The sequence below is a fragment of the Sphaerodactylus townsendi genome, linkage group LG14 (assembly GCF_021028975.2).
Source record: "Sphaerodactylus townsendi isolate TG3544 linkage group LG14, MPM_Stown_v2.3, whole genome shotgun sequence".
NCBI classification, from domain to species: domain Eukaryota; kingdom Metazoa; phylum Chordata; class Lepidosauria; order Squamata; family Sphaerodactylidae; genus Sphaerodactylus; species Sphaerodactylus townsendi.
Window position 1 is genome coordinate 30,670,815 of NC_059438.1, and position 25,858 is coordinate 30,696,672.

The 25,858-nt window shown below is 44.0% G+C and overlaps 1 protein-coding gene and 1 long non-coding RNA gene across 6 annotated transcripts in view; one reads left to right on the plus strand and one right to left on the minus strand.

Annotated features, from left to right (window-relative positions):
• Window positions 1–530: 530 nt before the first annotated feature.
• LOC125443612 lies at window positions 531–2,616 on the minus strand. The gene is made up of 2 exons (XR_007246153.1): window positions 2,506–2,616; window positions 531–658 (listed from the first exon to the last, which is right to left on the minus strand). It is a non-coding gene; the product is annotated as an uncharacterized LOC125443612 (long non-coding RNA).
• Window positions 2,617–2,643: 27 nt separating this feature from the next.
• CCDC91 (coiled-coil domain containing 91) overlaps window positions 2,644–25,858 on the plus strand; it is a 119,519-nt gene continuing 96,304 nt past the window's right edge. For 4 of the 5 annotated variants that reach the window (XM_048516108.1, XM_048516107.1, XM_048516109.1 and 1 more), the window contains exons 1-2: window positions 2,645–2,691; window positions 22,211–22,254. In XM_048516108.1, the coding sequence (XP_048372065.1) occupies window positions 22,225–22,254 (30 nt within the window). In that variant the 5' untranslated portion in view covers window positions 2,645–2,691; window positions 22,211–22,224. Of the gene's footprint in view, window positions 2,692–22,210; window positions 22,255–25,858 lie in introns of all 5 variants that reach the window. The other variant, XM_048516105.1, reaches the window with a different exon arrangement.

Consider the following 25,858-nt stretch of genomic DNA (forward strand, 5'->3'; position numbering starts at 1 on the left):
CAAAAGAGACAGCGACATCAGGCTGTAGACTAATCTTTGCTATGAAAGAATTGAGATGGCCAAAGAGGTCCATAATGACGTCCAATTAGCAAGTCCATTTCATACTTGCTAATTTTTTCTTTGTTTATGCCTGCATCATAGATTCTGTGTCTGCTGAAGACTCATTTGACTATCAACACGTATATCATTGATGGGCAATCTCATGATTTGTCCCTCAAGGTCAGTACTGGCGTAGGAGCAGCAGTGGCGTAGGAGGTTAAGAGCTCGTGTATCTAATCTGGAGGAACCGGGTTTGATTCTCCGCTCTGCCGCCTGAGCCGTGGAGGCTTATCTGGGGAATTCAGATTAGCCTGTACACTCCCACACATGCCAGCTGGGTGTCCTTGGGCTAGTCACAGCTTCACTGAGCTCTCTCAGCCCCACCTACCTCACAGGGTGTTTGTTGTGAGGGGGGAAGGGCAAGGAGATTGTAAGCCCCTCTGAGTCTCCTGTAGAAGAGCAAGGGGGGGGGGATATAATCCAAACTCTTCTTCTTCTACATCTTTACTGGCTCATTCAGCAATGAAAGTGAATGTCCCGCTTGTTCAAAATCCCATTTCATAGTAACTGTAAGATTCCAGGTTTTCATCACAGGAAGACTGGTACAAGCTTTCATCACCTAGACAACAGAAAAACATTTATTAAAACATTTGTATCCCATTTTGCCTCCTGAGACTCAAGTAAATTAAACAAGCAACAAGAAGATTCAAACAAATAAAACACAGTGTAACAAGAAAAATATAAGCAGCATGTTTTTTTATTGACTCCCAGGATCTCCCTCCTGACTGTTGTGTGTGGTGGGTTTTTACATTCATTATAGAAGTTAAGCCCTTTTGATAGCCATTCAAACTGGTCAAAGTGGAAATCATATGAACACATGCTTCATATCAAGCAATATCATTGGTCTATCACAAGGTCAGTATTTTCTACTCTGGCTGGCAGTGGCTCTTCAAGATCTCAGGCAGATCTTTCGCACAAACTATTGCCTGATCCTATGAACAGGAGAATAAGTCCATAACCTTCTGCATTCAAAGAATCTGTGGCACTGAGTCACAATCCCTCCTGAAAATGTAGATTTGCGATTAAGTGAACAGGGGAAATACTTTACCTCCCTTTGGCAGCATCTCCAATTAAAAGGATCAGGCAGTAACTGACCAGTAACTGTTACAGAGACAATAACTGGACAGTTATGACCTGCCCGAGAACACAGTACTGACCTTGAGGGACAAATTGTCTGAGGCAGTATATAGCAGCTTTCATGTGTGTTCTCATGGTGCCTTAAAGGCTAACAAGGGACACTTATGCACATGCAGAATGACGCACTTTCAATCCATTTCCAATGTACTTAGCAGCTGGATTTTACCATGTGAAACAGCAAAATCCACTTGCAAACAATTGTGAAAGTGGATTGAAAAGGAATTATTCTGCATGTGTAGAAGGGGTCAAGCTTTTATCTCAGCCAAAGTTTCCCTGGAGCCTACTGCTCCACATGCGCTTAGTAAAACTGGACCTCTTCAGCCAGCAAAACTAGAAGACCACCAACTGCTGCTGGTGCTCTGAAGTCCCTGAATTGTACATAATTACATCTCTCTCTGTACTTGTTACATTTCATGGTCCTTTCACCCTATTTATTTTATTTCACCCTTCTTTCAAGGCAATGTGCATTATGCTTCCTCAATTTCCCCCCCAAAACCCCATGAGGTAGGCAGAGCTGAAAGAACTGGCCCCTCAATGAGTTTTATGGTCATTTCCTCCATCATGTCACCTTCCAAACAGCCTTGTGAGGTGGGCAAGGCTGCCACAGAGAGCAACTGGTCTGAGGTTTTGCAGTAATCCTCACAGGAGAGTGGGGATTGCTGCCTGAGCTGTCCAGCTCAACACTTTAACCATTTGGCCCACAGGTATCTATGCCTCCTGTTAGGCCCTTGAAATCCACCCAGAGCTCCAACTGATCCAATAGAAGAGCTCGATTTGGCTCCAGTAGCATTTTGGTCTTTACAGCGCTACTGAGCCCAAATCTAGATCTTCTGCTGCAGACTAAGCAATGCTATCCCGAGAAACTATCAAGCTTACAAGTATTAGCTCCCCTGGAGAAAATGGTAGTTTTGGACAGTGAGATTTATCACATCATAGCACTCCTGAACTCCTTCTCCTCTCCAGGCATGACCTGCAAATCTCCACGGATTTCCCACGCTGGAGTTGGCAACCTTTCTACCTGTAAGGAAGGGGGCTGCGGTCCACAAAAGGCTTTTGCAGGAGCAAAATTCAGGGGTCAAGAAGAGTCCGATTTCTATTCTAAGACGGGGGCAAATACCATAAGGTATTCTCCCTACCCGCCAGAAAGCCCCCCGCGCCGCAGAGGTCGGAGCCTCAGGTACCCCCCCAAAGCTCCAACCCCCGCATCTGCCGGCAAGAAAAAAAGGTGCAACGCTTCATTCCCCGAGAAAAGGGGCACCGGAAGCTCACCCCTTCCACGTGACTCCAGCAGCGCTCCAGCTGCTTCCGGCTGAGGCGATTTTTCGCTCCCTTTCGTCGTCCCGGGATCGAATTCGGGGGTGGCTCCCCAAAAGGGGCGGGGCACCGCTTCGAGCATGCGCACGAGGAATACAGAGGGGGCGGGGCGGAGCTGCGGGATTGACGCTGCGGCAGCAGGTAATGGGTGGGGGAGGGGCGGCGGGGGAAGATGGAGGCGGCTGACCCTCGTCTGAAGGAGCCTCTCCCAGGGGCTGCGCCGTAGGCTGGGATGGGGCTGGGCTTGGGGGTTTCTAAAAACCTTACGATAGATTCGGGCTGTGAGCAACCCACCCCATGCTGCCACCTTGTCTCTTGTTTTCCCTACCTAGACAGGTTGCTTTCATCCTGTCCGTTTTTGTCAAAGGTGCCCTTGCATCAGTTTATCCTCACAGCAACCCTGCAGTGAAGGCCAGGCAGTGGCCCTAAAGCCCAAGCGAGTTTCATGATGTTTCCCCCCACTCTGGATGCAGTCCCAGCACCTCTGGTCCATTTGACACCTCAAACGCCTGCTTGGGTCATGTCCCTGTTTTTTATTTATGAAACAACAGTCCAGCATCACTCTTAAAGACTGACAGCACATTTCAAAATGAGCTACTTTTTTGTGTGCTTTTTTAATTTACTTTTTTTCTCTTCTGCAATCTTAACCTGGGTACCACTTTTGCAGTATTGATTTATATCCACTTTTTGAAACTCTGACCTGATCTTATCTAATTTCAGAAGCTCAGTGGGGTTGTCCCAGGTTGGTAGTTTAGCAGGAAATCACTGAGGAATACCAGAATTACAACAGAGGAGGTCAATGGCAAATCACCTCCATTATGTCGAAGGCTTTCATGGCCGCATTCAACTGGTTGTGGTGGGTCCAGTAAATGATAGTTTACCTTTTGAGTCTGATCTTCCATCTACCTGAAATTGACCAGTCAGGATCAGACTCAAAAGGTAAACTATCATTTACTGGACAGGAATGATGGAAGGCTGAGTCAAGCTTAAATCAGCTGCCTGAAATTGACCAGGCAGGATCAGACTCAAAAGGCAAACTCATACACTTGTGCAGTCACCTGGTCAATACTGACCTGTGGGGTGATTTCACATCACATCATTTACTGGACAGGAAGGATGCATGGCTGTGTCAAGCTTAAATCAGCTACCTGAAATTGACCGGTCGGGATGAGACTCAAAAGGTAAACTATCATTTACTAGACAGGAAGGATGCATGGCTGAGTCGAGCTTAAATCAGCTACCTGAAATTGACCAGTCAGGATCAGACTCAAAAGGTAAATATCATTTACTGGACAGGAAGGATGCATGGCTGAGTCAAGCTTAAATCAGCTACCTGAAATTGACCAGTCAGGATCAGACTCAAAAGGTAAACTATTATTTACTGGATAGGAATCATGGAAGGCTGAGTCAAGCTTAAATCAGCTACCTGAAATTGACCAGGCAGGATCAGACTCAAAAGGTAAACTAGTACACCTCTGCAGTCACCTGGCCAATACTGGCCTATGGGGTGATTTCACATCACATCATTTACTGGACAGGAAGGATGCATGGCTGTGTCAAGCTTAAATCAGCTACCTGAAATTGACAAGGCAGGATCAGACTCAAAAGGTAAACTAGTACACCTGTGCAGTCACCTGGCCAATACTTGCCTATGGGGTGATGTCACATCACATCATTTACTGGACAGGAAGGATGCATGGCTGTGTCAAGCTTAAATCAGCTACCTGAAATTGACAAGGCAGGATCAGACTCAAAAGGTAAACTAGTACACCTGTGCAGTCACCTGGCCAATACTTGCCTATGGGGTGATGTCACATCACATCATTTACTGGACAGGAAGGATGCATGGCTGTGTCAAGCTTAAATTAGCTACCTGAAATTGACCAGGCAGGATCAGACTCAAAAGGCAAATTCATACATCTGTGCAGTCACCTGGTCAATACTGACCTATGGGGTGATGTCACTTCAGGACGTAGTTAAGGGGCGGGGGTTTCTCGGGTTCAGACCCCCCCATTCATGTCTGAAGCTCCGCCCCTCCGTTTGTGAGTTTTTAAAACATTTTAGTTTTGTTTTTGTTTTTGGCCTGCAGGGGGTGCATTGCTTGGGCTAGCAGCACCACACTTTCAGGGATTGTTTGGGGGACTCTCCTGATTATACTACCCGTGTTTGGTGAGGTTTGGTTCAGGGGGTCCAAAGTTATGGACTCCAAAAGGGGGTGCCCCCATCCTCCATTGTTTCCAATGGGATCTAATAGGAGATGGGGCTACACATTTGAGGGACCATAACTTTGGACACCCTGAACCAAACTTCACCAAACCTGGGAGGTATCATCAGGAGAGTTTATTACTGATACCACCCAGGTTTTGTGAAGTTTGGTTCAGGAGGTCCAAAGCTATGGACTCCCAAAGGGGGTGCCCCCATCCCCCATTGTTTCCAATGGGAGGTAATAGGAGATGGGGCTACACCTTTGAGGGTCCATAACTTTGGACCCCCTGAACCAAACTTCACCAAACCTGGGTGGTATTATTAGGAGAGTTTCCTAAAGATACCCTAAAAGTTTGGTGCTGCTAGCTTAACAATTGCTCCCCTGACAGCAGGCACCCCCCAAATTTCCCCAGATTCTCCTTTTAAATCCACCCCCTTCGGCATGGATTTCAAGGAAGAATCTGAGGTCCTCAGTTTAGAAGAAGAAGAAGAGTTTGGATTTATATCCCCCCTTTTTCTCCTGTAGGACACTCAAAGGAGCTTACAATCTCATTGACCTTCCCCCCTCACAACAAACACCCTGTGAGGTGGGTGGGGCTGAGAGAGCTCCGAAAAGCTGTGACTAGCCCAAGGTCACCCAGCTGGCGTCTGTGGGAGTGCACAGGTTAATCTGAATTCCCCAGATAAGCCTCCACAGCTCAAGCGGCAGAGCAGAGAATCAAACCCGGTTCCTCCAGATTAGAATGCTCTTGCTCTTAACCACTACGCCACATTGAAAGTGATGCTGTTTCACGGTGGGGGATAATCCACCCCAAAACAGCATCACTTTCAATGTTGTTTAACTGGGTACTCCAGATTCTCCCTTTAAGGTGGATTTAAAAGGAGAACTTGGGCTCTCTAGTTTAAACACCATTGAAAGTGATGCTGTTTGGGGGTGGATTCCAACATCACAGCGGCTGCCCGGGGTGGGGGCGCAAAACTCAGATTTTGCACCGGGCTCCATTTTCCCTCTATGCCTCTGCCCAGAAGGGAGGGCAGAAGGAACTGCCAGCTGCCAGCTGGGAGCTCAGCTGGTGGGGGGCAGGGCGGGGGAGTCTGCCATCCCCGGCCTTGGAGAGCTGCTTTTATAAGCGCTAGGCTGGGGGCGGGGCTTGGGGAGGTGTGGCCATGCCCTAGGGGCAGGTGGGGGTGTGCCCCCCTGAACCCCCCCCCCCGTAAAAAATCTATACCTACGTCCCTGCACATCACATCATTTACTGGGCAGAAAGGATGGAAGGCTGAAACAAGCTTAAATCAGCTACCTGAAATTGACCAGTTGGGATCGCTCAGCTCTTGATCAGATCTTTGACTGCAATATTGCAGTTTACCACTCTGCGCCACAGAGCTCCCAACCGGAATAGGCCATGCTATTCCATTTGTGGGTGTGTCATAGATTTATGTAAAGACAATACTGGCCACCTCCTTTTCAGTCCCATTCCTAATTGTCACTGTTGTAGAGTGTGCAGGGCCTTATTCTGGGTGTTGCAGCCATTAATTTTTTTCTCATGAATCCTTTTCCTGATTATTTTCTGCCAACCCAAAGACTATGGGTGTAAGGTGAGGTGGTTATTTTCTCCCCAATCAGGGCCACCTATCTAGTGTTCAAAAGGGATCGTTGCCCTGGGCCTTCTACTGGGAGGACCCAACATGGTCCGTTAAAGAAAGACAAAAAGGTCAGAGAAAAAATGGATTTTTTTTTGATACCACCGAATGGTCACGGGGCTATGGAGCTATGTTCCAGCTGTGCAAAAAGCAGCTGTTCCATCTACCTGAACTCCTCTTCTCCTATTAGTTGGGTGAGGGAACAAGCTACTGTAATTAATTAGTAGCCCGGTATAGGTATCTTGTATTTGGAGACTATTTCTTTCCTTGTTGCATTGCACTGAGGCACAAATTAAGATTGGAGTGAGTGCAAGCAGGATTGTTCATGGATGGTAAGAGGAAAAAGGAAGGAAAGTGAACATATTTTTGTGTACCTTCTGAAAACTGACTGGACAGGAACTGAGGTAACATTTGGGAAGGAACCTTTGTGATAGGAAGAGTTCAGTTTGAACCAGATACTAATGGCTAACAAGGGAGCCGTAGCCTATCACTGATATGCCTTTCATCCTCTCCCTTCCGAGAAATGCAGCACTCTCTTACTTGTGTAGTCTTGTCCCCACTCACATCCCCTTCCAAAATGGAGGAGAGGAGAACAGTGTTAGCTGCCTCATGTCCCCATCGGAGAGCAAGGTGAGGGACAAACGAAGTGAAGAACTAAACTATCTTGAACTCCTACTAACATGGAAATTTGCTTTCATCACCTCAGTATATTTTGCACGGATAGTCATATGCACTTTTCACATGCCAGGCAAGGCAGTCTAGATGTACGGATGCCAACTGCCTGGAGAAAAACGTGTCCTGACCCTTAGTTGGGTGTTATTTGTCTAGTAAAGGTATTTACCTCCATGCTTTGAAAACTGTAGCTGCCCTTTCCACACATAAAAGGAGAGGAGTCAGCAACAATTCTCATTACGGTTGGAAGAAATGCCCTTTCTGTCAAGCTCTTTGGAGGACAGGTAGGGTAGTATTGTAGTAGGCTGAAATAAATAAACACGGTGTCTATGCTGTTGGGGTCTGGGCACGACCAGCTAACAGATGGCCAAGGCAGCCAGGGAGTATATACACAGGTTGAACAGCTCAGAGGTCCAGACAGTTATCATCTGTAAGCATTAAGTCAGGCAGTCCGGAGGTCAAGGTAGGTGGAAGTCAGGTAGTCCAGTGGTCAAGGCACAAACGGGAGGCTAATGTGGAGTCCATGCCAGTGGCGTAGCACCCAGGGGACAGGGTGTGTGTCTTACACCGGGCGCACACCAGTGCAGGGGTGTGGCAGGGGCGTTCTGGGGGTGGGTGGGGGCGTGGCAGGGGCGCAAGTGACACACATGCCGCGGGGCGCAGTTCCCCCTTGCTATAGCTTTGGTCCAGGCACACAGTGCTTCTCAGGGGATCACAATTGTTGCACCCAGGCAGAGTTGTGTCCAAGTCAAGGTTTCTGTCAGCCACCCTATTACCAAGACCAGCAACTTGCAGAGACTTAACTTGCTCTTAATCCTGCTTTAATGCATCTGTTTCCAGTTCTCAGAGCCTCTTGGCAAATGGAGCTGCAATGCCAGCACTTCTTCTTTTATTGCTTAATTCCTATCTTCTTCTGCCTTCTTTGTTCGTAACAATTCATTTTCTCCTGCTGCTCTTCCTCCTTGTACTGATGGCTCCTCTGGCTGTAATCTGTGTGTTTTCTCAACTGGTTCCAGAGGCTCTGACCTTTTATTTATGTCTTCTCCTGTCTCCTCTTCAACCAGTCTCTCGTCTTCAGAAGGTTGGTTCATGACAGCGACACAGTGTGAACTGTGTTTACTCAGAAGTAAGTCCTGTTGAGTTTAGGCTTATAAAATGGTAAGCTAGCATTTATGTTTCACAGGACTTTTCCTCAGGCTGGATATAAAACAATAGATTCAATGAAGGAGTGCTGTGACTCTGTAAGACAGCGTGTGTGTGTGTGTGTGTACATACGCATATATGTATATATTCATTTGACTGGGCTTCTTTTGCGGAAGTCTTATTCGTTCTTCCTTGGGATGGCTTGTCCTTCTGTACCTGTGCTTAATCTATCTTAATAATGCTTTCTACCAAATTAGGTTGAGATGAAAGTTTATCTAACTAGCTTTAGTTGCTTGGGCCGTTTCCGCACGGGCATTTAATGGCAGCCTGGAGACGGCAAAAACGCCGTCTCCAGGCCGCCATTCGCACAGGGGGCGCTGCTGCATCGCAGCCGTGCCGCCCTCGCGCCGCGAAGCTGGCGTTTCCCCAGAGCCGCCTGGAAGCGTTTGTTGGGAAAACGCTGTTCGGGCCGCCGTCGAGCTTAACGGCAGCGCTTCACGACTCTCCCCATCCGGCACTTTCATTTGAATTGGTTTCCGGAAGATCGCCGGAGGTTCGGGGACACGCCCCCCCTGCCCTGCGCCTCTGGAGCAGGCATGCAGGGCCAGGGGGGCGTGTCCCCAGGCCTCGGCGACGCGCCGGAGGCCCGGGGACATGCCGGGTCGGCCGGGCGCCGGCACTCCGCGGCACCGGCTGCCCGGCTCTTTCCAGGACCGTCTGTGCGGACGGTCCCAGCGTCGTCAGGTCGGCGTCAGAAACGCCTACCCGGCCGCTTCCGCATTCGTGCGGAAACGGCCTTGGATTCTTCCTGGATCTTATTTTAAAGATCAATGTAAATACTGATAAATTCCAGACCTTTGACCGTAATTAAGTTGCATATTTTTTGTTATATCAGCCGTACCACTTTTATGCTCTTTCAGAACTCCTAAGTCTGATTGCTAGGGATTATTACTTTTTAAGTAATGTTTATTTTAAAATGTTGTAATGTTTATTTTAAAATGTATGATGAAGACGGCTAAATTGCAATGTGCAATACAACCATCCTCATAATTGACCAAAATTGTCCTTTTGACATGGATTTTCTCTTATATAACCATGTTAATATGACCCACGCGCTCCATGCTTGGTCAAGCTGCTGATTAGTTGATATAACCTGTAAGGGTTTTTACGTTAATTCCACCGGCATCTTTGCAGTTGGCATTGCATTTTCATTAAGCTGTTGGCAAGAAGCATTGATATGGTCATTGATACAACTAAGGGGAAGCACAAAGGAAACTTTCAGTGGGTACTCTCTCAGGGCACTTCCGCACATGCAGAATAATGCACTTTCAATTCACTTTCATTGCACTTTGCAGCTGGATTTTACTGCACGAAGTAGCAAAATCCAGTCGCAGGCAATTGTGAAAGTGAATTGAAAGTGCATTATTCTGCAGGTGCGGAAGCACCCTCAGTGATTCAGGTAACTTAACTGAAGTTTTTAAAATCTTTGTGGGAGAGACCTACTTTTTCAAACTTTTATATTCCCTCTTTTATGGTCCTTATTATTTTTTTTTCCACTGTCAATTTTGGTTTACAGTCCGTGTTACCGGGATTCTAGGAAATAATTATTTGGGAAGATTACAAAAGTGCTATCAATTTTCTTAAAAGCAAAAACAGACAATTCCTGTGTTGTTAGGGACTTTGTTCCTGGACCGAATCAGCATCCCTGAACTTTTTAAGGCAAACAAACTTCATTGTTTAATGTGTTTTCTCCAGGCTTGCTATTGGTACCAAATGTTGTAATTTATATCTTTCCTGATGTCTTACATAATAGGAAAAAATTAAATATTTTTGCATGTGTTTTCTAGCCAAGTCTGGCAATATACTTTGTTTTGGAGAATCCAAGGCAACACAACACTAGACGTTATTTGTCCTAGCCATACGATCAATAACAGTAAAACCTAAAAACATTGACAATCAATAACAGTAAAACTTATTTCAAATCCTTAAAACATTTAAGATCCCATAAAACCTAATTAAAAAGTCATATTACCAGGAGGGAGAAACCATCTCTTTAGCCAAAGGCCAGGGAAAATAGGTCTTTACCAGTTTTCTAAGCAAGAAGATGCTTGATGCACCTTGAGGGCGGAGATCATTTCACAATCTTGGGGTCACCACAGAAAAGGCCCTATCTACATCTTCAATTGCGTCGTGTTTAGTTTTATGTGATACTATTAAATTTTCTCTGTTTTTTGCCAGTGTTCCTGAAAAAATCATTTGCTTTTTTAAAAAAAGAATAACGTGGCAAAGTAGTTATAAAACTGCACCATTTTTTTACATTAGATCTTTTTATGTAACTGTATTCCAGTCGGCAGCTATTAACTTTTTCACGAACCGTGCAGTTTGTTGATATCATGAAGTGAAATTTCAGTTGCTAGTTTAGATGTCCTGGATAATTGATGGTCACGTTTATTTTGTATAAAGTTTGGGAATATTTCTGATGGTTCCTTTGACATTGGATCGTATAGAAGTACATTCAAATCTGTGTTTAGCAAGGCTAAACTGTAAACGATTATGAAACATCTGGATTTGGTAAACCTGATGAAGGATAGAATGTGAGCAGTAACTTTATTACAGTAGGGACTACTGTGCAGTTTTTTTTATTAATCCAGTCCTTGGCCCCCCATTAGTTTTGAGTTACAGAACCGCATAATTTAAAAAAATAAAGCAACAATGTGTGCAGCAGAATTCTGTTACAACCTTTTGGCAGACTTTATCTCCCATTCCAAATCATGGTGATGGACATCTGAACTACAGAATGAGTGGGTCTTATTAAGTGGGCTGTGCATGAACACGTTCCTCCCGAAAGGGGAAACCTCTTGAAATCAATATACTTGGTGACAGGGGCTGGAAGGAAAGGTTTCTGTGAGAAACTTCGCAAGGTGGTAACGGTGCATTAATGTATTTTCTTACAAAACGTGTCGGTAGTATTTCTGGAAGCTGGTAGATTGATTTGATTCTGTGGACTTAGGCAGACCATGAGAGGGAAGAAGGGCTGGAAGGGATGAAGCAGTGCTCAGCTCTCATGGGCCTCTCTTGCATACCCTTGCATGTCAAAAAGTCTCCTTGACACTGAGAAGTCTGTATGGGCCGCAGTAGACTTATGTCACTTTTTGGTGGCTTAAGTCTGAAGGGCTGTCCGCTGGCATAATGCCAGCAAAGGCCAGGAGGGAGCCAACTAACGTCAGCTCCTCCATTGGCCATGCTCTGGCCTGCTACACTGGGGTGTCTGGCACAGCATTCCAGCGCTTGGGGGGGGGCGGCAGCACCCGCACGCTGGTGAAATCATCTTTCTGCTGGGGCAAGTGCCCTGGGGAGGGCAAATCTACCAGCAAGACTGTGCACCACTCCCAAAAATGCAGTGGTTCTCAACCTGTGAGTCGGGACCCCTTTGGGGGTCGAACGACCCTTTCACAGGGATCGCCTAAGACTCTGCATCAGTGTTCTCCATCTGTAAAATGGATAAATGTTAGGGTTGGGGGTCACCACAACATGAGGAACTGTATTAAAGGGTCGCGGCATTAGGAAGATTGAGAACAACTGCACAAATGGATTTGCCCTCCCCTTTTGGGTGGGACTCTAAATTTGCCAAGTAGCATTTACTCAAAATGGTGCTGTACCTATTTCTCAGCTTGTATCTTTAAAATAGTATTTATGTAAGTTTGTGGATTTTTTAAAATTGCAATAAAGCTGTTAAAGGATACATGACTCTCCCAGCATCTAGATTCCTGGGTGATTAACTGTGTACCCTCTTTAGTTTTTTCTTTCCTGTTTAAACTTTCTTCCTTATTATTCTCAAGAGAAAATTTAAATATATTTACATTCAGATGTTTGAGTGTTACATAAATAAATGTTAATAAACGATAACCAAAAACTTGCCATACATCAGTGTTAGATTATACTTCAAAGTTTTAAATTAAACCTGACTATGCTCTAGTTATGTAAAAGTCAGGGTTATATAATAGTCAAACACTAAGTTTCAAAGGTTGATTTCTTGGAGAAGGTTTTCTTCAGAAAACTTCAGTCTAGCTAATCTGACACCTCTGAAAACATCCCTCTTTCTCCATATTTTACATATAGCTTAAGTTTTTCTTCTAAATTAGAAAGGAAAGTTATTTCCATAATAGGTTTTAAAACACAGAGATTGGTAGAAAATTGAACATTTGTTGTTCAAGGTTGGTGGTCACACTACAAAATAAAGAATTGCTTTCAAATTACTGCATTCAGCTAATGGAATGCTACTATTATAATTAAAATTTACAGAAAGTGAACTGGGCTACAAGTAGTGAAGATATTAAGGTTTTCAAGATTTTGTTATAATGATACATTTTTCTAAAATAGTTCATTGGTCTAACTGTATTATACCATTCTTGTTACTTTTTTCACGTTAAAAAAATCAGAACATCAAAAGAACAACAGAACCCAATCTATTTGTGTGGCCCATGACTGCTACATTTTTTGCCCCGATAGTTGGAAACTAAGTGAACTTCTATTGGTTGACACATCTGGGGTGAGAAACAGCATCTTTCTTGCATGATCTGATAAGGCCACTGTTGAGGAAATTGATTGGTTGAACCATCTGGGTTGAGGAACTGCATCTTTGTTGCATCACCTGAAAAGACCACTGTTGAGAAAATGAACTTATACTCTTCTGGTCATGTGGAATGTAGATTATTGTTTGTTGATCCCGCCAGTTTCTGAAGACCATAGAGCCCCTCTTTCCAATTCTGTGGGTTCTGTAGACAACAGTCACCCAATGAATTTATTTGTCCACAAGATGGTGCCCTTGAACTTATTTGAAACAACAACAACAACATTCCAGATTGAGTTTGGGCAACACTGGGGAAGTGGAGGATCAATTCTGTTTTCTCCAATTTCAAAATTATTTATTTGTTTGGCTTATATACCTTTCTCCCCACGAACGGGCTCAGCATGGTGATCAGCCATAAATATATAGTTCAAACAATGTATAGAACAATTTCTAATATGGCAGTCTTCTAATACATTTAACAAAGTTTGGGACAACGGCATGGCTTCCAATAATCAACAATAGTCAAGGAGTGCAATGGCTGCTCATGATAATAACGTCTTTCAGAGACGTAATTGTCTATAGAATATGGATGAGCATTTTGAATAATGGACCTGAAGAACTTCCATCTTGAGGTAAACAGCTGTCATTCTAGAGTAGGTGTGGCTTGTCTGCTTCTATGCAAGAAGTAGATGACATAGGTTAAGGCACGTCCTTTGTCATGGATGAGTCAAAATCAGAGCTTTTTAGAGACACTGGAATTCCAGCTTGGTTCATAACCTGGTTGGCTGATAATGGTAGCTTGGTTCTTACTAGAAAGACAATCTTACTTTGTTGGCTTCCATGAGGAAATTGAAGATTTGGTCAGGAATGTTCTAATAATGGTTAGCAAACCTTCTCAGTTCTTCTTTAAGCTACTTGGAGGACTTGGTCTCCTGAAATTTGTGATACTGCTAAGTTAAAATAGGGGCCCGTTGGCTTATTAATGATATCATTGGCTTCTGCAATGCTTGCATTCATATTCCTGCCTAAGAAGCATAATTATCTTGCGTTGCATACAAGACTACGATAAAATTCTTAGCAACCAGTGAATAGCACTTCTGTCATACTGAGAAATATACATTGTTCTTGTGATGTTCAAATATACTTCATGAACGCTACCGAACGCTTTGTAGCAGCTTTGAGGTAAGAATACCTGTATAGAATGTTATCCTGGATGGTTTTTATAGAATTCTTAGCAGAGAATTACTACATGTATGTATTCCTCAGGAATTTGGTTAAAAGCTACTGCTTAAAAAAACCTTACAATTGCCAGTGGGTTGGACTGCCCCAAATTTCTGTTGGCAAACAAAGGAGCTTTGGGGTTTCTTGTTCTCTGAAAACTCTTTCATGATGGTTTGCTTGCAGTTTCTGACCTTCTTAGCAGTTGCTTCATTATTTTTATTTATTTATTTATTTATTTTATTATTTTACTTTTATACCGCCCTCCCCCGAAGGGCTCAGGGCGGTTCACAACAGTAATGGAACAATAAATATATAGGACACTAAAACAGTTTAAAAGCAGCAGTCAGTTTCTATATCAATTAAAATTAAAGATGGCATCCAACTATTAAAACTCCTACAGAAGGGAACAGCAGGTTTTAGCTGTTTCTGGCACCCTATCAGCGGCTGGACTCTCCAAAGGCCCGGTGGAATAACTCGGTCTTACAGGCCCTGCGGAATTCATTGAGGTCCCGCAGGGCCCGGACAGATGGAGGGAGAGCATTCCACCAGGCAGGGGCCAGGGCCGTAAATGCCCTGGCCCTGGTGGGAGGCCGCTAGCCGCACTCATAGATGGGGCTGGGATCAACTTAGCAGATTGGCCTTCAAGCCGAAAGTTTAGAGACCCAATGGGACATATGGGGCCAGACGGTCTCTCAGGTATGAAGGTCCCAGACCGCGTAAGGCCTTAAAGGTTAACACCAACACCTTGAAGACAATCCAGAACTCAACTGGGAGCCAGTGCAAGCGATGCAACACGGGCATGATGTGGTCTCTGAAGGCACTTTAGCACTTTTGGGCAAGAGGGAACAATATTCCTATTGCCAGCGACGTAATCAGTTAATCATGGAGTATATACCAATCATGCTGATGTTTCAGGATGACACAGTAGATCAGATTTGGTTACCTAATGTTGTCACAAACTACTGGAGAGCGATCACTGTTTTCTAACAGGCAAACAATTTTTTTGGTGTGACACTTGTTGTGATACATGTTCCTTATTTTAGCTCAGTGTCATTGATAGAAATCCTGGATTCCTAGGGGGTTTTTTAAAGAGCAAATTGTAAGGCCTTCTAGATCTAGAGATAGAAGGCATGGTCTTCTACAGTGGAACCTCGGTTTTCGTTGGTAATCCGTTCGGCAGGAACCGGCGAAAACTGAAACCGATGAAAACCAAGGCCCTATAGGGCCACCTACCATGCAGTCCTGGGTCGCCCTCTATTGACACGGTTTTGAATGACAGCAGGCGACGGAAATTGATGGAAACCGGGGTGATCGATGAAAACTGAGTCAACTTTTTCGCCCAGGCAATCGACGAAAACCGAAACAAACGAAAAGCAAAGGCGACGAAAATGAGGTTCCACTGTACTTGCTTCATGGAATGGAAAGAGGCCTTACCTTTGTTCTAGCCAATGAAGGAAGGCGTGGCTGTGATTGTCAGGTGTGGAAAGCCCAAGGGAATACTTTACTTCCTTCTTACCAGAAGTGTTTGCAGCAGCAATCGATTGCTCCATGTGAATGTTTTGCTTCTTGGCTTTTAAGTGTCCTTTTCTTAAGATTACTGGCTTTTAGAAACGTCTCATGATTTCTGGTCAGTTTCTAAATTATTCTCCCCTCCCCCACAATTAAACAGTGTAATAAAATTGTGTCTCTCTCTGTAAAAATATAATAAGTGCAGTGTTTATAACTCTCTTTGTAAGGGTAAAAACAGCGTAGGGTTATTTGCGAGCTTTAAAAAAGCCGAATTGGGAAGCTTTACTGAGCATTTGGAGGGCATGGTCCGTCTTCCAGACGCCTTTGTATTTGGGAGCTGTGAAGATCAGAAAGAACTTGGTTTACATAAAGTGATAAATAAAAGTGGCTGGTTTGTCACTCTTTCTTTGTATACAGCCCAGCTTCTGCTAATAGGGTCAGTTAACAGGTGATATGAAAGGCTTCAGTCTGAGACTGCAGAGAGCTGGTGCCAATCAGAGAACAATATGGACAATGCTGACTTTCATTGATCAGTGGTTTTGCTCAGTAAGTCCATCTCAAATCTGATGTCAGCTGACTATGAGGGCTTTTCATTTCCATTGACTAAGGCTAAATGCTTCAAGTTAAGAGGCATGCATGTCTTCGTAGTATTCAACTGTCAAAAGAAGAAGACGACTTTGGATTTATATCCCCCCTTTCTCTCCTGTAGGAGACTCAAAGGGGCTGACAATCTCCTTTCCCTCCCCCCCTCACAACAAACACCCTGGGAGGTAGGTGGGGCTGAGCGAGCTCTGAAGAACTGTGACTACCCCAAAGTCACCCAGCTGGCATGTGTTGGAGTGCACAGGCTTATCTGAATTCCCCAGATAAGTCTCCTCAGCTCAGGTGGCAGAGCAGGGACTCAAACCCGGTTCCTCCAGATTAGAATGCACCTGCTCTTAACCACTACGCCACTGCTGCTCCCAAATCAAAGTAATGCTCATGTGGAAGGTTCTTTTTGACCAGTTGAATCAACACACATCAGTAGGTCCTGCAGTAAAGAGAATCGGAGACCACAGGGCATAATGTCTTGTTTGAGCTTTCAGCAATATTTGTGTTTTAAAATGGATACTCAATCAGGCTTTTAAAAAGTAAACTGAAATCTGCAGCTAACTGGACTTAAATGTTTAATCTTCTGTCGAGTAAGTCTACTGCATGTTTAGCTTTTGGCTGCTTTCACATGGAAAGGTATCTCATTGAACAATTGTACTGTATCCAAGTTCATTATAGAGGTGAACTCAATTTAAAGTACCACACTTCTCCATAGCAGGAGAGTTCTGTGCTATGTCTCTGAAAATAATTCGTTTAATATCCAACCGTGGGTCACATTTTGACAGAAGTTATTAATGGAATGTTTGCGTAAGTTCTCTTAAATGCGGCCTTTTCATGAACATATAGTATGTTCCTTCTGATTTGAAACTGAATCTTCCTTTCCTCTGTTATTTGATTTTGTGACCCTTGGAACTTCTTGCACCTATTCCTAAACGCTGCATTATTTTAAACTTTAGAAATGCCAGTGGGTTTAAAAAAAACTACTGTATATACTCGTGTATAAGTCGAATTTTTCAGCACACTTTTAATGCTGAAAAGCTCCCCTAATTTTTTTGTGTTTTTATTTTGACGGCCAGCAGGGGGGTGTAGTTTTTATGCTAGTGGCACCAAAATTTCAGAGTACCCTCAGATGACACTCCTGATGATACCAGCCAAGTTTGGTAAAGTTCGGTTCAGGGGGTCCAAAGTTATGGACTCCCAAAGGAGGTGCCTCTATTCCCCATTGTTTTCAATGGGAGCTAATAGTAGATGGAGCTATCCTTTTGAAGGTCCATAAGTTTGGACCCCTGAACCAAAACTTCGCCAAACCTTAGGGGTGGTAATTTCATCAGTGAGTGGGTCTCCCTAAAGATACTCTGAAATATGTTGGTGCTGCTAACATATAAATAGTTATTGTTGAGACCCATATTGTTCTTGTTTTTCGACCCTCTTTTTCCACTTACTGAGCTAGTTTACTGTTTTTCTTTGAAATAAATATTCAAAAACATTTAACCTACTGATGCCTCAATTAATGTAATTTTATTGGTATTTATTTTTATTTTTGAAATTTACCAGTAGCTGCTGCATTTCCCACCCTCGACTTATACATCAGTCAATAAGTTTTCCCAGTTTTTTGTGGTAAAATTAGGTGCCTCGACTTACATGCGGGTCGACTTACACACGAGTATATACGGTATTAGAATATTGGCTGGCTTTCAAGTATCTCAGTGATTCACTGGTTTTATGATATCTTAAATCAGGCCTTGACAAAGTTTCTTTAGATTTAGGAGCTGAGCTTAATACAACTGTCATTAACGCAGAATTCAAATTGATCTTAGGTGTGAGTGGTCTTCAGTGCCATTCTAAGCAGAGCTATATCCTGCTAAGAGCTAGACTGCAGGTAGTGGTGGCCAGGGACCCATCCTATGGTCGCCAACACCATTTTTGAAGCAGTTGTAGTTCTTTCAGAATTGTTGTGAGAATCTGTGGTCACCATCAATTGTAGTTTGGTTCAAGTCTGGTGACTTCAAGAAGCATGAAACTCCGCTTCGGATTGCACTGTTTATCCATTACCAATTCCAATTCCAAAACCTTTATTAGGCATAAAATTTATCCATTAAATGTCTAGCAAATTGATCACAGTGCGATTGTGGAGGGTTCCACTATTGCTGCCAGGGCTAGCTTTGAATGCGATAGTGGCCGAGAATTTTCTTTGCTGCCACTGTTCACTATGAAGTAGATTTTCAAGATTTGCTCTAACTTGTGTTCAGGTGTACTTGACCTGAGTTGTCGTATCATTTTGCTTTTTCAGTGGAACACTTCACCTGTGGAATGTCCCTGCCCTTGAGGCTCGCGTAGCAACGACCCTTGTGTCTTCCATATGTGAAGCCAAATTATGTCTCTTGTCGGTCTCTCTTTTTTTAACCAAGGCGTTTAATCTTTTACCATCATTTTCATAGTCTGCTCCTAGTCTGAACTGTTTTGAGGCTAATTGCTTGGAGTCTGTGTTAAATGCTCTGGCTGGATGATTAATTCTGGGTTTTTTAAAATTGTTAGCTAACTGCTAACAATTTTTAACACCTTTTTGTATTATCTTTTACTTTGTAAGCTGAAAAACAAATGAGCTACACTAGTCACTGGAGGGGGGGCTATAAAACGAGGTCCCTTCTGGCTCATTGTGAAGAGGCTGAAGTGTCCCACATCTGGACCCTGGGAAATCTCAGAGCTTGGACCTGGCTGTAGATCCCTGTCTGCATGCATGCTCTGTCCGAGCCTTTGGACCTGGTCCTGCAGGGACTAATGACTAGTCAGGCTCTGCATTTACAGGCAGTGCCTGGGGATCTGGAACCAAAACTGTCCCCTCCTCTCCATCTGAGTCTTCCTCCCAGGGGTCCCCAACTAGACCAGGCTGAGCCGTGACAGGTGTTTTAGCTAGATTTGCAACTGAAGCTGAGAAGTCCTGAGCTCTCCCATGGTATAACTCCACGCATCCCCTTTCCATGAGTTCCTTTCTCCTCGTCAGGGTGACTCCTGGGCTCCAAGTCCCAAATGAAGGAACAGTTCACTGGAGGGAGTACAGAATACCAAAGATGCATGCCAGTACTATGCCAGTAATAATGCTTCCATCTATGGGTTAGCACAGCTCTGTCAAAGGACAGCTCTGTTAAAGGACTAAATTGTTCATGATCATTTTTTGGGCCTAGCAGGTTGAGACAGAATAGGCTTTATGTGATGGGAATTTCAGTGTTTTCAAACAAATTAAAGTCCACAAATAAAAACTCCATATCTCTTCATATTCTAGGTAGGTTTGAATGATTTCTCAGCTGTAGCTTCTCTTTAGCAAGTTAGACAGAATTCTGACGTGTTAAGGCTGTTAAGATTTAATGAAACTTCTTATGTTATCCAAGAATGTTATCCAAGAATGGTGGGGATCAGAACTAATATGTGAGGCTTACGAGTGTTATATATTAAAAATGGAGGGGTATCAAATACCGGTAATTATTTTTGTGTGTATTATCTGATCAAAAATAACATTTGAATCCATACAGAAAAGCCACTGATACTATAGATTCTTTTGAGAAACTACTAGTTGATTCCATTGTCTAATTATTCATAATTATTGCATTTACTGTGTCTCAATAATGATTTTCAGTATAAATTAATGACACCGAAATATTTTGAGTGTGTGATTTTTCTTCTTCTTCTGTACATACTAATGGGTTAGCTTTAAAGTCATTCTTTCTGCGCAGACCTCTTTCCTTTTGAACCTAATGAAAGAATGAAAGAATGAAAGAATGAAAGAATACCCTGTAATAATTTAAAATTCAGATAATTTTTGGTGCAAACTCGTACTTTACTTTTGAGCTGCTGTCGTTGTGTGGTTAGAGTATCAAACAAGAATCTGGAAGACCCCGGGTTGGATCCCTGCTTTACCATGAAAACTTGCTGAGTGACCTTGGGTAGCTGTTCCTTCTCAGCCTAACGTACCTCACAGGTTTATGGTGAAGATGAAATGGAGGAATGGGGAACAATATAAAGTCCTTTGGGTCCCCACTGGGAGAAAGGCAGGGTTATAAATGAAAGGAATTAACGAACGAACGAACGTAACTGTAATCCAACTGGCACGAATCCAACTTAACTGGAATTCCGGGGTCCTGCCTAACGGTAATCGTAATCGAATCGAACGTATCCAACGGTAACGAACGTAATCCATCGAAATGAATGAATGAACTGTATTGGCCGCCATCCTGTCCTTTGTCCAAGGCCAGTGGTGTATCTACAATGGGGGTCAAATGACCCCTGGTGCAATGGTGGGGTGTGTGTGCAAAATTGCCCCCACCCACTCCTCCCCTGTGCCAACCCAGCTTGGAAGCAGGCTGGTTCCTGGCCCTGTTGGAACTGCCCCCCCAAGCTGCCCAACCTCCCTGCTGGCCACCTCCTGCCCTCCCCAGGACCTTGGATGGGCACCTGAGGTGCTCATCCAAGGGCCTGAGGAGGGCAGGAGGCAGCCTGCAGGGAGGCTGGGGGGGGATCTGATGGGCACCACAGCAGCTCACACACCGGTTTTATGCCTAATAAAGGTTCTGGAATGGAATGGGAATGGGCACCACAGCAGCAGTCTGGCCCTGCTGCTTCGGTGCCTGTCTGAGCCACGCAGGCCCCACCCCTGAGCGTTAGGGGGCTGGGGGGGCAGGCGCCCGGGGCAGGTGTTGTCCCCAGGCACCATTTCCCCCTGATACGCCTCTGTCCAAGAAACTGAGTTTTGGGGCACATGCCATGCCTGCCCCCTTCCCATTTCATTCGCTAAACAACCATCTGAAGTAGATTCGGCTGAAAAGTATTGTGTTGACCAAGACCCTTGCAGTGAGCACTATTTGTTTTAGCTCTGTCCAGAGAGAACAAGGAAAGAGGAAAACTGTGTTTGTGTGTGTGTGTTCTCTCGTGTACTTTTCCATGGCCAGGACATAGCTGGATTTATCTTCATTAGCAGAGTCCCAAACTTTGAATTTTTCCAAAGAAGCAGAACTATTTTAGCTCAATTATATATATATTTAAAAACCCGCAGAAGTCATAAACATACCAGTTGCCTTTCAAACTGTAAATGAACCCTTTTAAAGAAACTCAGGGCAGAACTTCTGTGAGGGCAGATACGTTTCCAGGTAGTCACCGCAGTCATGTGTAAAGCTGGAGTTTGTGCTGAAGCTACTAGAAGAGCTAAGAGGCGATGCGAAAAGCAGGAAAGCATTATTGAAATAAGCGCCTGTGCCAATTTGGAACAGCAATAGAGAATGTTAAAATATTTCCATTCATGGCTCTCAGACTTCAGAGCATAAGGTCAATATAGATATAAATATGAAAACATACCTTTGCCTGTGTTTTTACCCCCCACCATGAAGTAATGTATTATAAATTGTGGGTTTTAGTCTTCTCTGCATTGATGGTGGGTTGTAAAGTTTGGGGATCCTATCTTAAATACAAATAGTAGAACATCTGTTGCCAAACATTTACTTCAACACAGACACATAACTTTCTGAAACCGTCTTTTTGCTGCTTTTTAGAAAACTCCCTATACGTTCTTCGTTTGGGATTAATAAATCTCCAGGAGAAGAGAATTCACTTTTGTTGGGGTTTACCAGTCACCCCCTACACCAGGGTGTCCAATTCTGGCGCTTCAGATGTTCATGGACTATAATTGGCAGCCGGGGCTGATGGGAATTGTAGTCCATCTGAAGAGCCAGAGTTGGACAACCCTTGCCTATGCGGTGGGACTGGACTCTGGGATGTACCCCTCTAACTGATGGCTGGTAGTGTTATGAGGAAGGTTGTTTGCTCTTGAGGTTTTCTGGTGGCCCTCATGGCAGAAGCTACTGAATGTAGAAGAAGAGCTGTGTGTTTTTTTATACCCTCCTTTTCTCTACCTTTAAGGAATCTCAAAGCAGCTTGCCATTGCCATTCTTTCCCCTCCCCACAACAGACACCTTGTGGGGCAGGTGGGGCTGAGAGAATTCTGAGAATTCTGTGACTGGCCCGACGCCCCCCAGTAGGCTTCATGTGGAGGAGCAGGGTCTTGACTTGCAGAACGCAGTTTGCTCTACTCGGTTTTGTTAATTAATATTTTCTGTTCTTTAGGTATCCACTGGAAAATGGATGACGATGATTTTGGAGGCTTTGAGGTATGAAGCTGGTAATGCCAGGGTGTTTATAGTCTGGGCTAGGCTGATTCTTTTGGTGTTAAAAATAACTTTTAAAAATTCTGGATCTACCTTCTGTGCCAAGAAAAGCTGGATTCAGGGATCGAGTCCAAGCAGTCTACTTCAGTGATCAAGTCCAAGAAGCCCTATTTTACTCCCAGGGAAATGCTCTTAGGATTATCACCTTACAGTCAGTGGTGGGATTCAGCCAGTTTGCACCAGTTTCGGTAGAACCGGTGCCTAATTTTTTGTTGAATTTGGAGAACTGGTTGTTAAAAGCGGCTTTCAGAGCCCCAGAGCAGCTGGGCATCTTGCCGTCTGGCTGCTCTGAAGCGCTAAAAGCTCCAGAGCACCCTCTTCCTGGTGAGCGAGGGGGCTTTCAGAGCAGCGACGGAAAGGCCCCGTTGCCCCCCCTCTACCCCCACAAGATGTTCCTCTGCAGCAGGGGAGGGGGTGCAGCAGAGGGGAGTGTGTGTGGAGGGGAGAACCGGTTGTTGAATTATTAGAATCCCACCACTGCTTACAGTACTTTCCTAAACATGTTGATATTTCAGAAGTACACTCCACTGAGTTCAGTAGGAGTTACTCTGTAATAAGTGTGCTTAGAATTAGCTCATGAAGCTACCTTACATTGTATCGGGACATTGGTGCATTAAAGAAGAAGAGAAGAGTTTGGATTTATATCCACCCTTTCTCTCCTGTAAGGAGACTCAAAGGGGCTTATGATCTCTTCCCCCACCCAACAAACACTCTGTGAGGTGGGTGGGGCTAAGTGAGCTCTGAAGAACTGTGACTAGCCCGAGGTCACCCAGCTGGCATGTGTTGGAGTGCACAAGCTAATCTAATTCACCAGATAAGCCTCCACAGCTCAGGTGGCAGAGCGGGGACTCAAACCTGGTTCTCCAGATTAGAATGCACCTGCTCTTAACCACTACACCACTGTCCACTCAGACTGGCAGTGGCTGTCCAGGCTCTCAAGTGGAGGTCTTTCAAATCACCAACCACTTGATCCTTTTAATTGGAGATGCTTGGGACTGAACCCGTGACCATTGGCATGCCAAATAGATTCTCTTCCACCAAGCCACCCTATTCCACCAAGATTCTCTTCCACCCTATTTGTGGAAACTACTGGAAATCTTCACCTGTTTGGTTTCTGAAATGTCAGCAGGCCAGAAATCTGCCTCTGAATGAAAATGGAAGTTTAGATTCACATGGATTCTAATTCTGAGCCCAGTGCCAATTCCTATACTTTTTGTATACTCTCAAGAAATGATGACTTTCAGAGTCCTGCTTATACTGCTTTGAATGGTCCCAATAAGGCAGAGGCACATGGAGGCTCTGTGCAAATATGTGGGTGTTGATTTTTTGGTCTCTATTTACACTTGCTGTATTTGTATACTCTATTTGAAGTGCCCCAACACACCATGCTTGTGCTAGTTTATCTCAGCCACAGTGTTCACACATAGTCGATTAGTTGACCAACATTTTAGTACTACCCCGTTTCCTTTTCTGCTTGAGCCACTTTTCACGAATAATATACCCCTCTATTTCCCTATTTCCTCTGGGCTGGTAGGGTTTTTTTTTTATTTTTGGGCAATAAAAATGGTTCTAACATTCCGGAACAAATGGCTAACGTGAGCGCATTCCATCAATCCAGCCTTTATTGGCATAGTGAGCAATCAAATAAATACAAGAGAAAACTGGTAATAAAGATGAATACACAGAGCAAAGCATAAAATGTTAAGTTAAAAATTACTCCTGGCATTTGATAATTTCCAAGAGGAAGTCTGCCACTATCACACAGAACGAAGGATCTGGATTATTCAGCAAGCAGCATAATCTAAATAAATCCCGGAGATCAGTTGAGAATAAGGGAGTAAGATTCACATACTTGGATCTGATTTCCTTGAATCTGGGTAGTATAATAATTGGTGGGCCAAAGTTTCGACTAAGCCAGCATTACATGGGCACAATCTATTAGACTTTTCTTGATTCGTTAAATCTACCATGTAACAAGGCGGAGGGCATAACATTTACGTTAAACAAACTCATTTAATTCATGAACCAGCCACCATTGTAGCTGGTAGCCATGGTTTCAAAGGCTGCAGCCGGCACACTCTTCTGTTTCTTCTTTGTTTTATCTTCTTTGGTGATGAAGGAAAAAAATATTGGCTGTTAGCATGACTGAGGCCATTTTTATCTTTGGCTTAGAGCAAAGTATAATCTTTTGTGCCCTAGCAGTTAGTAGAATAACAAGCAACCTTAGGAGTTGTTGCAGCTGGTTGAGCATAGCTGCTTATCAGTAGTCAGGGCCACAGTCTGGAGAAAAAGAATTTTTGTACATGTGTAGTAGACCATTACCTATGAAAGTGGGCTTTGGCAGATGATTGGATGTTTTGTGTTGCTGTGGTACGTTAGCAGTGGGAAAAGAGACAATGTAACAATGATGCAAAAAGGTGTATAAGTACGTGTATTCAGAGGGGCAGGACACAAAAGAACATGTTGTGACTTTTCAGTTGTGCAGGATTCTTTGGCCATGGTATAGTAAAGTTGTGCTAAAACTTTTACTGCCTTTAAGCAAACAACTGGATTTGAATCCCTTGTTGGGATCCAAGGATTTCGCTGTCTGTATATAAATTCATAAAAATCATTTTTTCCAACAAAATTATGCACAAATGAGAGAATGGAAAAGGAAGAAGAAGCAAAGCCATCTCCCAATCAGTTCAAAAGCAATTGGGGAAAAAAAATGCCTGGGTTGGTCTGTAAACGCAAACAACACTGGCAGCATGTGGAGGAAGGAAGGATCACGGAAGCAATTACAGGAAAGGCCCTATTCTCTGTCCTTGCCTATGAAAATGGGAGTGGGGGGAGATAGTTCTGAGATGAAGGTTGCAGTATCTGGGCACAACTTTACAGGGCAAGCATCCTATTATATAAAAGGGCCGATTATGCACAAGGTGTCCACTGCATGAATGTCCATTGTCAGTTGTGGCAGGATTTTTTGTACGAACATATTTCCTCAAGCCCTGCTTTCACTTTCCATTTCTCCATGAGACTACTTCTAGCACAATTATATTTTGCTTTGCACCAGAGAAGGACAGATTTGCCAGTGAGCACAGATTTGCCCTGTACATCTTCTCTCTGCCCATGGGCGGCCTTCCCACTCCCAAGTTACAGAAAAGAAGCTCGCTCACACAAACTTATCCAAAACACACCGACCTCTAATTTGCATATTGATATTATATTAAGAAGCCTCTCTGTCCTCTCTGTCCTGAAGCAGCAGCAGGAGGATGTGTGTGTGAGGAGGGGAGAGGAAGAGAATATCAACTCTAGGATGCTCTTCTTCTTTAGCAGCCTGTGGTCCAGATAATTGCTTTGCCTCTTTCATTGGGGAGGGGTTTATTTTTGAAAAAGTAATATCAATATAAGGGCAGTTTAAAGGGCTAAGCCAGCAATCTTACCCCTTGACTACCGGGTATAATGAGATCTGTGCCTTTAAGGATTACTTGATGGGTGGAGTTAAAAGAACCAGGCCCAGGAGAATTCTCTGCAGAAAAGCTCAGTGGCAAGAGTGATTGCCTCCTCA